Source organism: Rattus rattus, chromosome 10, assembly GCF_011064425.1.
Source record: "Rattus rattus isolate New Zealand chromosome 10, Rrattus_CSIRO_v1, whole genome shotgun sequence".
Taxonomy (NCBI): domain Eukaryota; kingdom Metazoa; phylum Chordata; class Mammalia; order Rodentia; family Muridae; genus Rattus; species Rattus rattus.
Window position 1 is genome coordinate 32,701,485 of NC_046163.1, and position 18,150 is coordinate 32,719,634.

Genomic DNA, 18,150 nt, shown 5'->3' on the forward strand with positions numbered 1-18,150 from the left:
GTGTACATAGAGAGCTACAGAGGAAAACCATTCGGTCTCAATTAAAAGCAAAACAACAACAACAACAACAACTAAAAAACTCAGCTTTGTACAGAGTGGTGTACAAACTTGGAATTACTTCCACAGCCCTTGCATTCCTCTTTTCTATCCCAAAGTAAACACAACCCACAGCTAGAGGCCCTGTTTCATTTGGGGCTTTGGAAAACTGGCCTCTTCCTGACACTGCAAGGGGTAAGTCCCTGTGACTGCAACACCAAACAGGACAGGGATGTCACACTGCCACTCTAGGAAGTTCTGAATGCAAACTACAGCACGAATGAACAGAGCTGCCCCCCTCCTCCCCTGTACCGTAGCCTCACAGGTCCCCTCTTCCATGTGGTATGATACATGTCTGCTAGCACTGAAGGTGCACAGCGAAAGCAGGCGTGAGGCGGCGTGCTTCCCCGCAGTGCTACACAATGCCTCGCAAAAGTCTTGTACAAGAGACTGGCCTCTGCCTCTAGTGAGCAAGCAGCTGGGAAAACTAAGAAAGAAACTGGCTTTTCATTGCAATCTCCTTTTTAAAAATTTACCCCATGTATGAATTATCCATTCAAACGACATTAAAAAACATGGCATTCACAATTGTGCTTTGTTTTCGTTTGTTCTGTTTCAAGTGTTGGGAACTGCAGCTGTGGGAGAAGCTTTGGGACAGGACAACGTCAATACCTGGCAGAGGAGCCAAATTCTTTGTCCTCTATGTAAGCGGCAGACAGATTCTTGACCAGAAAATGCGATACAAACGGAAGCTCACATAGAAGAGGCATGTGTGTGCTTGTGTGTGCGCGTGTGTATGTGTATATGTGTCTGTGTGTATGTATGTGTTTGTTTATGTGTCTGTGTGTGTGTGTCTGTGTGTGTGTCCTGTGTGTGTGTGAGTGTGTGTGTGTGTGTCCTGTCTGTGTGTGAGTGTGTGTGTGTGTGTGTGTGTGTGTGTGTGTGTGTGTGTGTGTGTGTGTGTGTGTATGTGTGTGTGTCTGTCTGTGTGTGTGTCTGTGTGTGTGTGTGTGTGTGTGTCTGTGTGTGTGTGTGTGGGTGAGTCTGTGTATATGTCTGTGTGTGTATATGTTTGTATGTGAGTGTGTGTCTGTCTGTCTGTATGTGAGTGTGTGTGTATGTCTGTATGTGAGTATGTGTTAGTGTGTGTGTATGTATGTGAGTGTGTGTGAGTGTGTGTGTGCGTGTGCACATTTGTGTATGTTTGTATGTGCGTGTGTGGGTTCCCAGAGAGCACCCCTCCACTGTGCCTCTTACCATTCCCGCCATCATCATGTCCTGGTCGGCATCATCTTGCTTCCTCTTCAGCTCATTCTCCGCTTCCTCTAGCTGCCTCAACATGCCGTTCACCTCGTTATCCAGGTCTGTGACTTCCGAGAAGGTTCTCTCCGATCCGCCTTTGGTACTGGTGGCATTCTAGGCACAGAAGAAGCAACTGCTCACAGCACAAGCCAAAGGTCTCAGAGCAGCTTTCCCTGCTGGACAGCACATTCCTAGTCCCTTTCACAATCTGCAAAATGGCCCAGGGTGGGGTCCAGGGAGAGCATCACAAAGACAGGCACTATCCCACTCAATCTCATCACTTATTAGGTTCTCATTAAAAAGAAAATCATTGTCTGAGGTTGGGGATTTGGCTGAGGTTGGGGATTTGGCTCAGTGGTAGAGCACTTGCCTAGCAAGCGCAAGGCCCTGGGTTCGATCCCCAGCTCTGAAAAAAAAAAAAAAAAAAAAAAAGAAAAGAAATCATTGTCAAATGCTACAGCATTTGCTTTTCATCTGTGCTCTCTTTAATCTTTAGTATTTCCTGTCTGTTCTGACCACGTTTGGCTGAGGTCGCACACAGAGAACAAGTACAAATGTAACTGTGAACCCTTCCACCGCGCTGCGCCATAGTGACCGTGCTCTTTCAAGTGGATATGTGTCAGGTTCAAAGGCTTGCGGCCGTTCTCATGAGTTTAGCATCATGTACCAAAAGACCACATCCTGAAACATGTGCAGCTTATGAAATAGAATCTATTTAAAACCAACCCTTTTCAAGAAATTAAACTCTTTTTGTGATTCTCAGACACTTAATTTTAAAACAAGCTCTAATCTTTCCTTAAAATAAGTAAGATGAATCTTTAAATAAAAAGAGGCGGCCTGAAGAAATGCCTCTTTAGGGTGGAGAGAGCCTCGCAGTGAGGTCCACAGTGGCTCTATGAAGGGTCTGGAGAATGCTTATTTAGGGGAGGGCAGGGTCTCTGACATATTCTAAGACCACCCTTTTCACAACTCAGATCCCACGCCAAGACTAGAAAGTCCTCTTCCTGATTCTCTTTCTTCAGTGTATTACATATTCTCATTAGTATTGCAAAGGAAAGAAACAGACAAGGGTGGTCCAGAGCGTTCTATGTGTGATGTGCGAGCAGGGGCTGGAGAAGACGGACGTGCTCACCTTCTGCACGGCGCTGGCGATCCTCTCCGCCTCGTGGGCTTTGTTCTTGGCCTCCGTGGCGTCAGCTGCCGCATTGCCCAGCGCCAGCTGTGCCTCCCTTGTCTTCTCATTGGCTTCAGCTATGGTCCGGTTGATGGCGGGAATTCTCCTTAGAGCTTCTTCAGCAGCTGTCTTGTTATCGTTCACTCGTCTATCAAAATCTAAAAGGAGTTCAAGACATGCACTTAAATTAAATTAAACTGCCGAGAAGGAAAACCTTCCACCAGGCTGCAATTGGATTTTGTTTTTTTGTAATAGATAAAAATTAGTATTCAAAAAAAATGGCCACTGGGAGTGAAATCTCAGAAGAGGAGGAAAACAGACAGCCCCACGCAGGTTTTCCAGGTCTCGTGCCACACGAATGCACATCTGTTTCTGAGAAGAGTCCTACTTGAGAAGTCACGTCCAAGCAGAGCCCTGAGCGTGTCACTGCCGTAGCCAGTGTCTTTGGTGTCAACTGTGTGTCAGGTAGCATGACATTCTTCTTTCAAATGAGAAAACCAGTTACTCAAGAAGCTAACGTGTGAAGCAGGAGGTAAACAGGCCCGCTGACCCCAAAGCTCCCATTTGTAGTGAGTGTGCCTGCCAATCTTCCTCATTTATCGAACCTGTGATTATTCTTATCAGACAAGAGTCAGCCCCTCAGTGATCGGGCATGTTTCTTTAAAACAAAGAATTAGGTGTCAGAGTCAGCTCTCTGTATCACTGAAGGTCAGCGAAGCAGGCAGGCTATGGCGACATGCTAGCCTAATGGTGGGCCACCCTCCCACACATGGCTTTTGGTCTTCAGTAAAGAGCGAAGGAGTGAGAAGATGAGGCACCTGATTTTTCTTTCAAATATATCAGCTCTGGGTTTGGTGAGAGATCAAAGTGGAGAGCCAGTAAAGAAAATACCTGAAGTCGATTTCAGGTCTACACACACATGTGCACATACCCACACATACCCACACACACACACACACACACACACACACACACACACACACACACACACACACACACACACACAGAGTGTAGAGGATAAAGTAAAGACTGCAAAAGATCATGGCTAACTACTGACTCTAAATAGTCTATGGGAATTACCACACTATTTTGTTTTAGAATTGAGCTAAAAACAAAATGGAAAAGAAAATGAGCGACCGTCTCCTCGGAGGGCATGGGGAAGGTTCTGCTGTTCCTGACCTCATACCTTTCAGGTTGTTGAGAATGTCGTTAGCTTCTTGTAAGGTATTGCGTCCCTTTTTAGCAGCTTCTTCAGCAAGAGCCTTGGCAGCATCGGCTCGAGCTAGGAGTTGGTCAGCGGTCTGCAAATGCACGGCAGGTCAGAGGACAAACCTTCCTGGGTCAGCCTTTCCCGATAACAGACAAGCCCCTTGCAGCCCCAGCCCAGAGACTGAAGCATACAGAGAGGTCACACGCTAGACACGCTAGGCTCCCGCCTGAGCGGTTTAAATTGTTGCCTCAAGAAACGCAGCCAGCAGCCAATCAAACTGACCTGCTGTTCGGCTTTCCCCTTCTCTAGAAGGTTCTTTACTTCATGTTCCTTTCCTCGCATGTCTTCCCTAAGGTCCTCGTAATCTTTTAGCTTTTGGTCAATCAGACGGTCCAGATCTGCAGCTTCTTTCTTGATTTTATTTGCTTCACTCTGTGACAAGCATGAAAGGTCATTACTTCTAAATGAAATGATGGCAGTGAATGACAAGGTAGCGTAGGAACTTTGTAAGATTTAAGGCTCCATTGACAGCTTTAAGATAGCAGAGGGCAAAAATTTATGGACACTTTTTTTAACCAGGTATACTTTAGTTTCCAGTGTTTCCTGTATTTTGATGAATACACAGCTTTAGGCAGCCCACACCCTAGTCAAGATGCAGACTAGTCTATCCACAAGAAGCTAGCTCCGGGGGGTCCCCATCTCTCCCTCCCGAAGCTGCCTCCACCACACCCCCAAGTGCCACCATCGAGTCAGTCTTAACCTCTTTCCACATTTTATACAAATGGCATTTGTATAAATGCCATTAGGTATTATGTGGCATTAGGTGTCTGAAGAGACCCCCAACCTTGTGATGCCAGCGGACACCTCAGGATTTTGGAAATAAGCCAGTACATTTCAAGTTTAAATTGATATGCAGGCTTTGTTTGAGGAACCATGGTTAGAATGATGAAGCAGAAACTTCTAATTCCTTTGGAAAGTCGGTTATGTCAACTGATGTTTTGCTGGGGCACACAGGTGAAAGGACGTCTTGCTAAAGCAGACACGTGAAAGAATGTTTTCCTGAAGGGATATAACTATGACCTCACAGATAGCGGAAACGAGCACTGAGCATTGGCTTGGTTTGCTCTGCTTCGCTATTTTTCGCTAATGACATGCATGTATTGGTTTGTCTCACATAGTGTTGTTGAGCTTAACTTGTGATGATGCCACCCTCGAGAGAAACTTGCCCAAGATCTGCTTGTGAGGTTCCTGTGGCCTCGCCTCAGGCTGGTAGGTGAGCCGCCTGGCGGTTTCTTCAGGACTGAACTATAGCTGCCTGGCGTCTGCCTGCCCAGAGGGCTGGTCTGCAGCTGCTGAGTCGTATTTGGTGTTTGCTGTGAGAGTGAACGGCTGCCAAAGAAGATGGAGATCGCCCCCAAAGAACTACTGCTGAATAGGTCCACTTCCCACACATCCTAATGACTTTTCTACCTCTGCTGGGTGGTGGGCTAGAGGAGAGGTTGAACCCTTATTAAAGTAGGTTGTAAAAATGTATGCCCAAAGAATGAAATAAAACACTACCAACTCCCGAATATTCTACCTGCCCCAAGGATGCTGGTATAGTTCTTACAGGCTGGTATGGTTCTTCTTGCTCTCTAAATATCTGTTACATGATGTCTAGGAGGAAGGCTCTAGCCGTACTGTGCTTCAAGCAACTCAACTTTATCACATTTTGGATTTACATGGACATCTAGACAAGTATTCACATCACCAAGTGATCTTTGATCCTTCACACCTATACTTCTTTATCTCACTAAGTTCCATTTGCATAATTAAAAGTAGAACTCACCTTTACCAGTGAGTCAGGTGTAGGTCTGGAAGGGGGAGGCAGGGCACTGTCAAAGGGGCTTGTACTCAGACTAGAGGGACAGGGGTGTGACGGGACTGCAGTGACCAGAGCCTCTGCACACATACCTCCAGAGCCTCCGAGTCCACAGGGGTCAGCTGGGCCACACTGGCATAGATCTCCACGGCTTTGTCACCTGCTCGCTTGGCTTCCTCATGGACTCTGGCAGCCTGCTTCTCCAGGTCCTGAGAGATGTTCTTTGCTTGTTCATACCTCAAAAACGAATGATGAGATTCAATTAAAAAAAAAAAAGCTGGGGTTTTTTTTTGTATTTTTTTTTTACATCTTAATATTAACCATAAACAATCTAGTTATTATCACTGGGACATCTCCAAACACCTCAAAGGAAATATTGTACCAAAGCTCTTATTCTGATATCAACACTTAGCTAAAAGTTACATTTCATTTTTTCAATTCTCTTTAGCTTACTGTTTATAAAGACTGGCTGTCCCTAAGCCCAAATTCCAACCCTGTACCGTTTTTAGCACTATTGTCACACACAGGAGGAGAATCTCACACCTGATCCCATGTGACAGCTACTATCGAACTGTAGATACACAATAAATACTACGTAACATTTTAGGCTTTGTGTACGCCAACATAAGTGAACTTTGTGTTTAGACCTGAATCTAATCCATAATCTCTTTATGTATTCAAATGTTCAAAAATATCTCTCTTAAGTCCCGAACACTTCTGGTCCCTAATCTTTCGGCTTAGGGTTATTCAATTGGCACCTTCTCCCTTTAGGTCTGTGTAAAGGTTGGCGGCTCATTGTATTTCCCTACTTACTCAGGAGTTTCCTCTCTCTGGTTTCCACATATGAAGAATCTCAAGTACATGGATAGTCCAGTTAGCTCCTTGTGCAGTTACAGAGCCTGGTGTGGCTACGCCTCCCTTCCCCCAATCACACTACCACTCTGGAAGCAAGGTAGACCTCATGTGCATGAGCATAACCCCAAATCCACAGCACTCAATTCTTCACAGAACAGAACTGTGAGCCACTTTCCAATCACACTTACTTCCTGTTAAGCTCTTCAATCTCCAATGCAGTTTGATTTTCTCCTGCCAGGGTCCTCAAAAGCAGATTATATGCCTCAGCTGAGGTCTCGTTGGCTGTCTTTGCCACTCGTACAATGTCATCAGCTTCCTGTTTATGACTGTAAAATAAACACAGACAAGAGACAGACTGTTCAATAGGGAAAGAAGTAATGGTTAGGGAACACTTTGTTATATTTACATAGACTAACATGGGCGGAGATCTGTGAATACTGCAAAGCCCCATTTGGACCTTCAAAATCATTTTGGGCAGCTAAGTTTACAAAAAGCATCTGTAAACTGAGAAAAGAGTATTTTCTAAGAAAATCAGTGGCACAAGACTCTACAGGGACAAATTTGTGTTTTCTTAGAAAAACTGCTTTTTGGTTGGGTGTGCTGTGGTAGCTTCTGCCCATAACCATAGCACTGAGGCAGGAGGATCGGAGTTCCAGGCCAGATGAGTTCTGAAGTGAAAATGTCTCAGAGGACAGGGAGGGGAGAGAAGGAAGCAGGCAACTAACTTTAGAATGAGAGTAATTTACATTTGCATGGTGCTAACTAGAAACCATGTATCTAGTCAGCAACATAAACCCTGGGCTTGATCTTTATCGGAAAGTCTTCTGGTCTACACGGTTACTACACAGTCTCTACACAGTTACTACAGTCTTTACAGTTACTACACAGTCTCTACACAGTTACTCCAGTCTCTACAGTTACTGCACAGATGCTACAGAGTTATACAGTCTTTACACAGTTACTACTACACAGTCACTACACAGTTACTACACAGTCACTACAGTTACTCCAGTTTCTACAGTTACTGCACAGCTGCTACAGAGTTACTACAGTCTTTACACAGTTACTACTACACAGTCACTACAGAGTTACTACAGTCTTTACACAGTTACTACACAGTCACTACAGAGTTACTACAGTCTTTACATAGTTACTACATGGTCACTAGAGAGTTACTACAGTCTTTACACAGTTACTACATAGTCACTACAGAGTTACTACAGTCTTTACACAGTTACTAGAGTCACTACACAGTTACTGCAGTCTCTACACAGTTACTGCACAGTCTCTACAGAGTTACTTCAGTCTCTACAGAGTTACTTCAGTCTCTACAGAGTTACTTCAGTCTCTACAGCTACTACAGTCTCTACCTAGTTACTACACAGTCTCTACCCAGTTACTACACAGTCACTACAGCTACTACAGTCTCTACCCAGTTACTACACAGTCTCTACATAGCCTCTCTGTTCCGACTTTTCTTATGCTCCCTAATTACTAGCAGAAAAAGCAACACGAAATAGCAATGAATGTATCAACAGGGACTCCAGCCAAGCAATGCATCTTAGCTGGGTAGCAATGCTAATGGATTTTCCACTTCTAACCTTTCATGTTGAATTGTGGCACCCAGTATGCGGCCATTCTCCTTGGCATAAGAAACTTTCATCCTGAGTCCCTGCATTAAGCCCACCAGATCAGTAAATCTTCAAGACCTAGCTTTCCTGGGAGGCTCCATGTTTTCAGCTATCTTCCTTTAGTAAGAAAGTCCAGCTTGAAACCATGAATGTTCTGCAAAGCCGATTACATGGCTCACAAATTCACCCTTACCAGGATAGAAAAAACCCTGCTAAGAGCAACGTAACCAAGAAGCTGTGAGGCATCAGTGCTGCTGCTCTGGGCAGGGCCTCACATCTGCACAAAGTCTCCTTCTGTACTCCACACTACTGAAGTCTACTGAGTGTTCTCTACTGGGGTTTCACACACAAATGCTTGCTCTCAACAATGCCCACATCCATGCCATTTTAAAAATATTTTTAAAAACTTGATACCTTCTGCAATTTAAAGCTTTCCAAAGGAGTTATTCAATAATTAATTTAAAAGTGTAGAAAACAAATGGTCAGGGTCTTTTGGCTTACATTCAAATGTGGAATGAGTTAGCATTTTCTACTGAGATCTGAAAGTTGAGTTGAAAAACTAATTGGAAATTTTAAATTAATAACTTCTATTGAGTTTCTTAGACATCTATAAATGTGAAGGCTTTAAAATATAAAAATATGATGTAAAATATATAAGCATAATTTTGTTCTAAACGATTCCATTCTAATACTTAAGGTAAATATTCTAATTTTGAAATGAAAGAAAGTATGCATATCTGGTAATACTTCAGAAAGGGTAAACCTCAATGGAAAGTATCTGTGGGAGGGGCCAGGGCAACATGCACACTTCAGCTGGGGTGTTACCCCTGAACCACGCACGAAGCACGCCGCATCTTACCGCTCTGCAAGCCTTCGGGCTTCTTCTGCCAAGAGGGTCATGTTGTTTGGTTCCCCTGTAGACTCTGGCTGAGTGATTGACTGAAGAGAAAACAAAACACTTATTCTCAAAAGACTGAATTGTTTAAGCTCCATAAGGCAAGTATTAACACCAAGTTTTTGTTAAACTCTTATGCAGAAACGCGTCTTTATTAATTTTGGAGATCTTCTGATTGGCACCTTTGGTTGGAAATTATTTCTATTTTGCATGCTGCAGAAGAGGCAAGCGAGAGAAAGAACCTAGACATCTCTGTTTTTATCCGGTTCCTTCTGTTTTGGGACAATTGCTGGACTTTGAACAGGAAGTGACCCCCCTCAGGCTCCTGTGTTTGAACACCTGGTCCCGGTTTAGGAGAAGCTCTGGAACCTTAGGAGGTGGGTCACTGGGACGGGCCTCTAGGGGTATAGTCTGTTCTGCTTCTGTCCATTCTTGGCTTCTAGATCTGTGTGCTATATGAGAAGCCCCCACAAACTTCTGCCCCTACCCACAGCCGTCTCAGTACTTTACCCACGCCGAGGAGCCAAATAAAGCTCTCCCGTCTTACTCTGCTTCTGTTTGCCACAACAAGGAGAAAGGTAACTGCTCCAATGATCTGAGCAGCATAGCATGGCTCTCCTGCTCCAGAATGCCAGGTAGGAGGATGGAGACAAGCACACACTACTCCACCAACAGCTACAAATTACCCAAGGACCCACCCGACCGCCCAGAACTTCAGAGTCACTCACCACATTGGCGGCAGCCATTTTTGCTTTCTCGAGCTCCCTGGAGGCGATCTCAATCAGCTGCTCTGTGCTCTCCACTCGGGACCGCGCTCGCTCAGCCAAGACCCCCGTCTCTTCGATAGTGTTCCGGATATTGTGCAGCCGGCTGATTTGGCTGTGTAGACTGTTATTTACTCTCTGAAGGCGATCCATCATATTTTGGTCTACATCTGAAAGGGCATTGCAGAGGCAGTCTGTAAACGGCCTGAAGGGATTTGCCACCTGTGCGAAGCTATGGCACTGTATCTTTAACATCCCCAATAGCATCTTTTAGACACACTCTCCCTAACCTCTACTGTACCACGTCACGCTTTCTCCGCTGCCAGCTGCACTGCAGTCAGTCCTGGGTGACTCTGAGTCCCTTTCCGACCCATCACTGACTCCACAGTCTTATGCACCAGTGAGAAAGCAGAGACAGGCGAGCATGCAGATGTTTGATGGAGAAAAGTAAAACTGATCATTATTCTATGACACCTGGCATAGTTAACCACGACTACACACTATTAAAGTACCGTCAGTAGTAAAACTGACACATAACTATTAAAAAGGACACTGGAAACAGACGCCAGGAATGGTGCACGCCTTTAATCCCAGCACTCAGGAGGCTGAGGCAGGCGGCTTTCTCTCTCTGTGTTTCAGGCTGGTCTGGTCTACACGGGAGCTCCAGAACAGCTAGGGATACAAAGTAAAATCTGACACGAAACAAAACAAAACCCTGAAAATGAAACAGAACAGACAAGCAAACAAGCAAAACAGCCCACGAACAAGCTGGGAAGCATGTCAAACTCAATTCTCTGTACTTTAAACTAAATACAGTTTTTTGCTTCTGTCCCAGCACATGTATGGGATTTTCAATGGAATCTCTGCTTCTACACGAACCCTCAAGTTGAACTTTACTATTCCATTCTTCTTAAGCCTCATGCTTGGGTCCTAATAAATCAAGCGATAAATATAAACCTGTGCAAATATAAAGCCTGCCAGTATTAAATTCTCTCATGCCATGAGGTTTTATTAATATAGAAAAATTCAAGTTCTACTCAAACTGGGCGGTTCTGGGAACAGAAAAGAGCCTAGAAGTATAAATCCACACATCTGCAGCCACCAGCCTTCAAAAGACTTGCTAAAAACACACAGCGGTGATAGGATAGTCAGGAAACGGGAACGGGAGCGCAGACGACCACACAAAGGCAAGGCTGTACCTTTAACTCTGCCAGTCAGAAGAAAAAAGAAAAAAAACCAACTCAAATGAACTAAACACTAGAACAGAAGGCCTGAAATAATGAAATTACTGAAAGAAAACAAAGATGCTTCAGGACACTGGAATTGGCAAGGATTTTTTTGGACAAGACCCCAAAAACACAGGAAATAAAAGCGAAACTAGACAAATGCACTTACATCAAACTGGAGGGCTACCCAGCAAAGGGAGCCATCAAGAGTGTGCAGAGACAACCTCAGGCCGGAAGAGAGGAAGCACAACCGTGCGTCTGGCAGTACTGAAGAACTTTAAGCTCATCATCAAAAAGGGGGAAAAGTTAATGGACAGCCCACATACGCAGTCGTTTCTCAAAAGAAGACACACAAAGGGAAACCAGGTATGTGAAAAATGTCCTAACGGCATCGATCACCAGGAAAACTCAAGTCAAAAGCTCAAGGAGAGACACCCTGAACTCAGTCAGCATGGCTACTGTCAAAGAGACAGAATAAACAAGCTCTGGTGAGGGCGACAGGGAGAACAGCAGATCCTGCACACTCTGATAGGAGTGTGCTATGGTGCTATCATGACAGAGAACACCATGGGGGCTCCTCCAGTGATCCGTACTCCCAATGCTGTAAGCATATTCCAGGGAAAAGGGACACCCGACATCCCATCATGGAGACACTATTCTCCCGAGAATATACATGTAATCTTATGTCCAATATAGTACTTTTAAATAGCAATTTTAATTTCGGTATGATGCAGGGTTGAAATCTAAGTTTTCGAAGGGATGTAAACACATGAAAGTTCCGAGACGGGATCAAATGAAATGTGTTTGGAAAACAGCGAACTGACGTCCTGAACAACCCATGCCTAACTGCACTCTGGGTCCTCCTTAGAAGACGCCCTGCGCAATTCTTTAGAGAGATTTTTAAGAAACTGTGGAATAAAAACAAGTTTAGAACAGAGGAAAACTCAGTCAATGTTAAAGCAGCGTGCATCCTTTAGACCGCAACTGCCACTCCTCGTGGTCCAGTTCGAGAGAAGGGTACAGAGAAGACAACACTGGGAGCCTCACTGGGAGGCGCAAGTCAATTGTCCTTCAACTCCCAACGTCTACCTGTTAGCCCCAAACAATGCCCTACAATCTGCTTCCAAATCCGCAGTGTAAGCACATTTCAACTGCAGGTGAGTATTTACAGTCTCAAGGCCAAATCACCATGGAGGCATCTCACTCTGGGCGAGCTGGAACCTGAGCAGGGAAGGTCAGCCTAGAACTCCCATAACTGAGGAACCTGGGAAAGGGACCCCAGCCTCGGAGCAGCATCCAGGTCTAGGAGAAGCAACAACTCACTGTGCTTCCAGCCAGCAGACCCATCTGCGTGGGCACAGGAAATACGTGGTTTCGGTGGCCAGGGGACGCTGCCAGTAGCTCAGCTATTCCAAGTTGTGTGGAATGATGGTGCCCAGACCTGCTGCCCTTCTTTGGCCCTGGGCCTACTCCTGCATGCTGGTGGCATTGGCTCAGAGCTTTCTATCACATCCTGGTTAGCCTAACTGGCATGTCAGAATAGAACAATCTCATGATACTGTGCATACAGCAAACGACATGTGGATTTGTTGTTCTAATAAACCATGTTAATGGAAAGCCACATACCATGGCTGAGGAAACGAACGTCGAAAGTGGGCAAGGTGTCCCTTCCACCTGGGTAGTGTTGACCACTTAAAATGATACACACGAGCCATCCCGAATACATACACAGAATCACCTCACATTAGGATAAGTCACTGACATCTTATGTTTTCCAATACCTAAAAAGGTCTCACGTGGACTCTCATTAAAAAAATAATAAACCAAACCAACTTGCCATAACCAGATATGTCCAATTACTTCCTTTCCTATTTCAATAATCATAAAAAAAAATCAAAATTCTATCTATCCATTAGTGATAGTTATAAGAAGAGGAAGAGCAACATACTTACTTTCTGACCTATATTCTTGGACTCGCTGACTTCTCCATGCAACTCCAAATGGATACATATTTATAAACTCAAAGAGAAGTTGGTTACTGCTGTCCCATGCTTGCTAATTTTAATGAACATTTATTATGTGCGTCTGGGAGCACACTTGTCCCATGATGGAAAGCCCCCACCAAGCGGGCTCAGTTTGATGAGCATCCTGCAAACAGGAGAGGACTTCCTCCTTTTCCTCCTCCTCCTCCTCCTCACCGGCACTGGGCTCAGTACCAGGCTCACTACAGACTCTTAATCATTATAGGAAAGTTTGCCCAGGTTTAGGAAAAAAGCCTAGTTTAGAGTAAGGAACACAAACAAAAATTTTAAATGATCTAAAAAGTGAGTATATGGGCCAGCCAGTGGTGGCACATGCATTAATCCCAGCACTAGAGAGGCAGAGACTGGTGGGTCTCTGTGAGTTCAAGGCCAGCCTGATGTACACACAGAAACTCTGCACTGAAAAACCATACATATGAAAAGCAAGTATACAATTTAAAATATATCAACTTCAAATAAATTGCCTTCTATATCTTAGGCGGTTCTTTCTCTCTTCAGTCTTGCCAGGTCATGTGCAAAGTCTGAGGTAAGTGCAGAAGACCTCAGGATGGGCCTGGTCCATACAATGTGTACTTCTATACAAGGTAGCACATTAGTGTGCAAATCAGACAAAGGTTTCCATTGCTAAGGTTTACTTTTACAAATGCCAAGTATTGCATGTGATAGAGCTAGCTGTTCAACCAAGGCTTGAAGACCATAATCTTTCCATTCTTAGTCATGTAGAAGACAATAGAGCCAAACGCAAAATAAATTTCCACTCATTAGAATAGTGGGGGAAAAAAATCAAAATTCTAATTTTCTCCTTAAAGGTATTTCTTAAGAAAGTATTGCTGAATGACAAACATTCTTTAAGAAACCACATTTTAATGATATTTTAAATTTAGAACTCTTTATATATATAGGTACAGATTTATAAAATATTTTAACCCTGAACATCAAATAGTTTTTGACATAGTAGAAAGACACCTCTGTATATTACATCTTAAAGCATTAGGACCTAAAGCATTAAGTTTTTTTAAAGTGTTACTTTTAAAATAAGATAATTTATAGCCAGGCAGGGTAGTTCATGCCTATAATCCAAGCACTTTGAAAGCTGAGGCAGGAGGATTGCCATATGTTCGAGGCCAGTTTTGGGGATATATATATGGAGGGAGAGAGAGAGAGAGAGAGCGCTACATCAGCCTGAGCTGCAGTTTGAGACTCTGTCTAAAATAAAAAATTAAAAAAACAAACAAATATTCTGCAAGTAATTTAAAAACCATGATTTTGCTTGGTAGTGGTGCACACCTTTAACCTCAGCACTTGGGAGGCAGAGGCAGGAGGATCTCTGAGTTTGTAGTCAGCCTGGTCTACAGAGTGAATTCCAGGACAGCCAGGGCTATTATACAAAGAAACCCTGTCTAGAAAACAAACGAACCAACCAACCAAAACCCTGAGAATTTTATAAAACTATATGAATTAGAACTGAGATGACCCCGATCATCACGATACCTTTGACTTCCTGAGCCTCACGGAGGAGGTCTGTAACCTCCCTCTCTGCTTCCTTCAGTCTGTCCTCAAAGGCTTGATCTGTCACCGTCTCATCCCCAGTCCCGAGGTTTGCTATGAGGCTCTCCAACTCCTGGAGTTTCACTCGATGCTCAGCAACCTAAGGAGGAGGGAAAAGAGAGACGTTGGCTGTGCTTGCCGCTGGAGAGGGAGGTGCCGCTCACACTGACGGCATAAGCTACCTCCCCGGCTTCCACGGCAAGCTCTCGGTACCGTTCTTCCCGTACACACAGCCTACTGACAGGTCTCCAGTCTGACTGCTCCCTCGAGCATCATTTAGATCTCTGCTACGCCTCTCAAACTGAGCTCTAGAATCTGTTCTCCTTGTGGACTTAAAACCATCTCCAGTAACATTAAGCAACAACCCAAGGCCTGTTCCTGATTCTTCTTTTTCCCTCTCCTGGTCCCTCAACACATTTATCTTGTCCATGCAAGGACTTCCCCTTAAACCCAACCCTAATAATCATTCTCCACACGGCAGTCACGACACTCCTCCTTCTGTACATTCCTACTGGATTTGGGAATAATTGCCTACACTTCTCATTCACAGGCCACACAGTTCTATATAATTTGCCAACAATGAAGTTCCTCCCAAGGTAGGATCCAGGCAGCCCAGGTTCCAGGCCTTTGCCTACCACACTCCTCCTCACACGGCTTCTTCCTCTTTGTCCTTCAGAGCTCAATCACAAGAGTTTCCCTACAGAGGCCTTCCGCAGTTTCCCACAGTTACTACTATTCCTTCAGTCGCTTATCTCAATAGTTCTCTTAGCACGTAGTTCTGGTCCTTCCCCTCACGAGCCCATGTGCCTCTGAGAAGAGAGGCCAAGTCCAATGTGTCCACCATTTTTCCTCTGGAGCCTAGAGTGCACTGAGTTTTTTACTGCTGCTGAAGGAGTGAGTGAATGAATGAAGGAATGAAGGAATGAATGAATGGCCCACTGGCGGCTTACCTTATCCTTCACCAGCCGGTAACAAGCCGGACACTCTTGGCAGCCAGGCCAAGACCGATTGTAGAAATAGTTCTCTTCACACTGGTCACAGCGATTGCCCACGAAGCCTTCCCTGCATTCGCAACGGCCGTCATCCTTACATTGGAGCGAAAGGGATCCTTCGTGGTGACAGTCGCAAGCTATGGAATGAGAAGACCATTCTCACTTTAACACGGGCTGCTTGCATTCTGAGTTCTTACGAAAAAAATCACTTATGAGATTTTAAATGGCTAAGTCTGTGTAGCAGACGAGATAGACATTTTAAAAGGGGAAGTAAACTGTGAATGGGCATCCTTTGGGGCACATTTTCTGTGTGGCTTATGTGCACACACATGCATGTGCCTACAAAGGTCAGAGGTCGACACTGGGTATCTGTCCTCCTCTACCACCTTTTACCTAGTTTCTGTTGTTGTTTGTTTGTTTGTTTGTTTATTTTTGTGGTTGTAAGACAGGCTCTCACTGTGCAGCCCTAGTTGGCCTGGAACTCGCTAGGGAGACCAGGATGGCTTCAAGCTCACAAGAGCTCTGCCTACCTTTGCTTTTGAGTCCTGGACTTAAGGCAGAGCAGCTGTGCCAGCATGAAAGGTGCGAGCCACTGTGCCCAGATCTCCCTTATATTTTGAAACACGTATCTTACTTAATACGACCCGCTGGCCAGTGAGCCCCCAGGATCCACCTGCCCCAGCACCCGTTACAGATACACGCCTAGCTTTTTACGTGAGCACTGGGGATCTGAACTCAGGCTCTCTTGCTCGAATGGCAAGCACTTTAGCAACTAAGTCACCTCCCTATCTCCTTGGGGCACATTTCATGTGGTACAATAATTATACGGATGTCAGGCATGGTGGAGAATATGCCTCTGGGCGGTAGAGGAAGTGAGGTCAGCCTGAGCTACACAGAGAAACATACACATGTGTGCACACACATGTACATGCGTGCGCACACTAGACCATGTAGTGCCCTTTTTCATACACTTCAGGAACTCCTCTCTACCTCCATCTCTGAGAGGTAAGAGAACCCAAATGCTAACACTTCTCGCATCTCTTTACAGTTTTGTTTTCTCACTCTGCTCGCTGGACTGAGTCGATGACTTTTTCTACATTCCACAGTTTGAGAAATGAAAGAATTCAGAGAGGAAAAAAAAAACCCAAACTGTTCCAATTTCCAGGCAAGTGTTTATGCCAAGGAGAAGCAGATGTTTATACACAACCGGACCAAATAGGCTGCAAGGGTGGGTCATAACCACAGTAAGCCAACAAGGGCTGAGCAGAGCCCATGGCTGTTCCCTATCTGCAGTGACAACGTAATCAATAAACAAGTCTTATAGGCAGAGTGGGCAAGCTCAGAACTTAAGGGGAGATTTGCTTTTTCTTTAGAAAACAAGATTACAGGGAGGAATAAGTATAAAAAACCAGGAAAGGAGACATCAACAAGGTGGTTACAGAGGAACCAACAGGCCCTTGATTTCCAGAGTTTTATATATTCACAGAAGGTCTCTTCCTCGGTCCCAGAGGCTATGGGGCCTGTAATGCACTAACGGGAGCTGGGAGACACTGCACTGCAAGTCACCATGTCTTACGTTTGCAGCCTTCAGGTCCAAACCCAAAGTGGTTGGTCTCACAGCGCTCACAGTGCTGACCGGTGATGCCGGGCTGACACTCACACTGCCCGGTGCGGATGTCACACTGCCCATTGGTGGAACCCAAAGCATGGCAGTCACACCTGAAAGGAAACACATTTCTGGGGTAAGAGGAGCAGAGCGTAAGCAACATTCTCTACCGAAAGGCAGCACATTAAGGACTTAGTCGGAATGTTAAGGGCCGCTCCCTTACATCCAGGCACTTTCTGTGAGTGCTATTCAGAGCTCTTTGTCAAGCCTCGCCTATACCAGCAACCTCCATACTAAACCCTACTGACCAAAAACCAGACAGATAGAGTCCCAGGCTGAAGCCCTGATGAGTATGTCTCGGAAGAAACTTTGCAATCTGTATTTTCAAGTGTCTGACACACCAGGACTACCACTGTGCTATCCCTTCTGTCCCCTACTTCAAACCTCTGACACAGTCTTTCCTGCATAAGATACTGGAAACAATCCCTAAACTCCACCAAGCCAGCTATCAATACAGAGTGACTTGGAAAGATGTACTTCTTACGACCCAGACAGCAAGGACCACTTTCCACAGACTCAAGACTCACCTCTCGCAGCCTTGCCCGCTCTGCAGGTTGTAGAAGCCAGGGTCACAAGCGCCACAGTCCCGGCCTGACACATGAGGCAGACACTGGCACTGCCCGGTCACTGGGTTACAGCTGCTCTGCTGCTGTACTGTCCCATAGGGATTGCAGGCGCAGGCTAGGGTGGGAAGACAGAGACAGTCACAGATGCGAATCACCAGGGAGAGCACTAAAGCATGAGACACTTGAACAGGTTCTCTAGGCCTGCGTTGTCTCGTACAGAAGCTGCCCAGGCACAGAGAGTCTTGTCTTAGCAATCTGATGTGCTATCAATTAAACCAACTGACTTTGTAAACATAGGATGAAAAGAGAACAATTGTATTCACAGTTGTTAACTGATTATTACCTGAATAATAACAAGCAATAAAACATCGGCTACATTATC

General features: G+C 45.0%; 1 protein-coding gene across 1 annotated transcript in view; it reads right to left on the reverse strand.

Moving 5' to 3' along the window:
* Nucleotides 1–18,150, reverse strand: part of Lamc1 (laminin subunit gamma 1) — a 121,140-nt gene that overhangs the window by 6,355 nt on the left and 96,635 nt on the right. The window contains exons 15-26 of the mRNA XM_032915763.1: nucleotides 17,730–17,883; nucleotides 17,113–17,255; nucleotides 15,495–15,673; nucleotides 14,488–14,644; nucleotides 9,693–9,898; nucleotides 8,929–9,008; nucleotides 6,627–6,764; nucleotides 5,676–5,820; nucleotides 4,005–4,154; nucleotides 3,699–3,813; nucleotides 2,471–2,670; nucleotides 1,294–1,452 (exon numbers count right to left, since the gene is read on the reverse strand). Of these exons, the coding sequence (XP_032771654.1) occupies nucleotides 1,294–1,452; nucleotides 2,471–2,670; nucleotides 3,699–3,813; nucleotides 4,005–4,154; nucleotides 5,676–5,820; nucleotides 6,627–6,764; nucleotides 8,929–9,008; nucleotides 9,693–9,898; nucleotides 14,488–14,644; nucleotides 15,495–15,673; nucleotides 17,113–17,255; nucleotides 17,730–17,883 (1,826 nt within the window). The remainder of the gene's footprint in view (nucleotides 1–1,293; nucleotides 1,453–2,470; nucleotides 2,671–3,698; nucleotides 3,814–4,004; nucleotides 4,155–5,675; nucleotides 5,821–6,626; nucleotides 6,765–8,928; nucleotides 9,009–9,692; nucleotides 9,899–14,487; nucleotides 14,645–15,494; nucleotides 15,674–17,112; nucleotides 17,256–17,729; nucleotides 17,884–18,150) is intronic.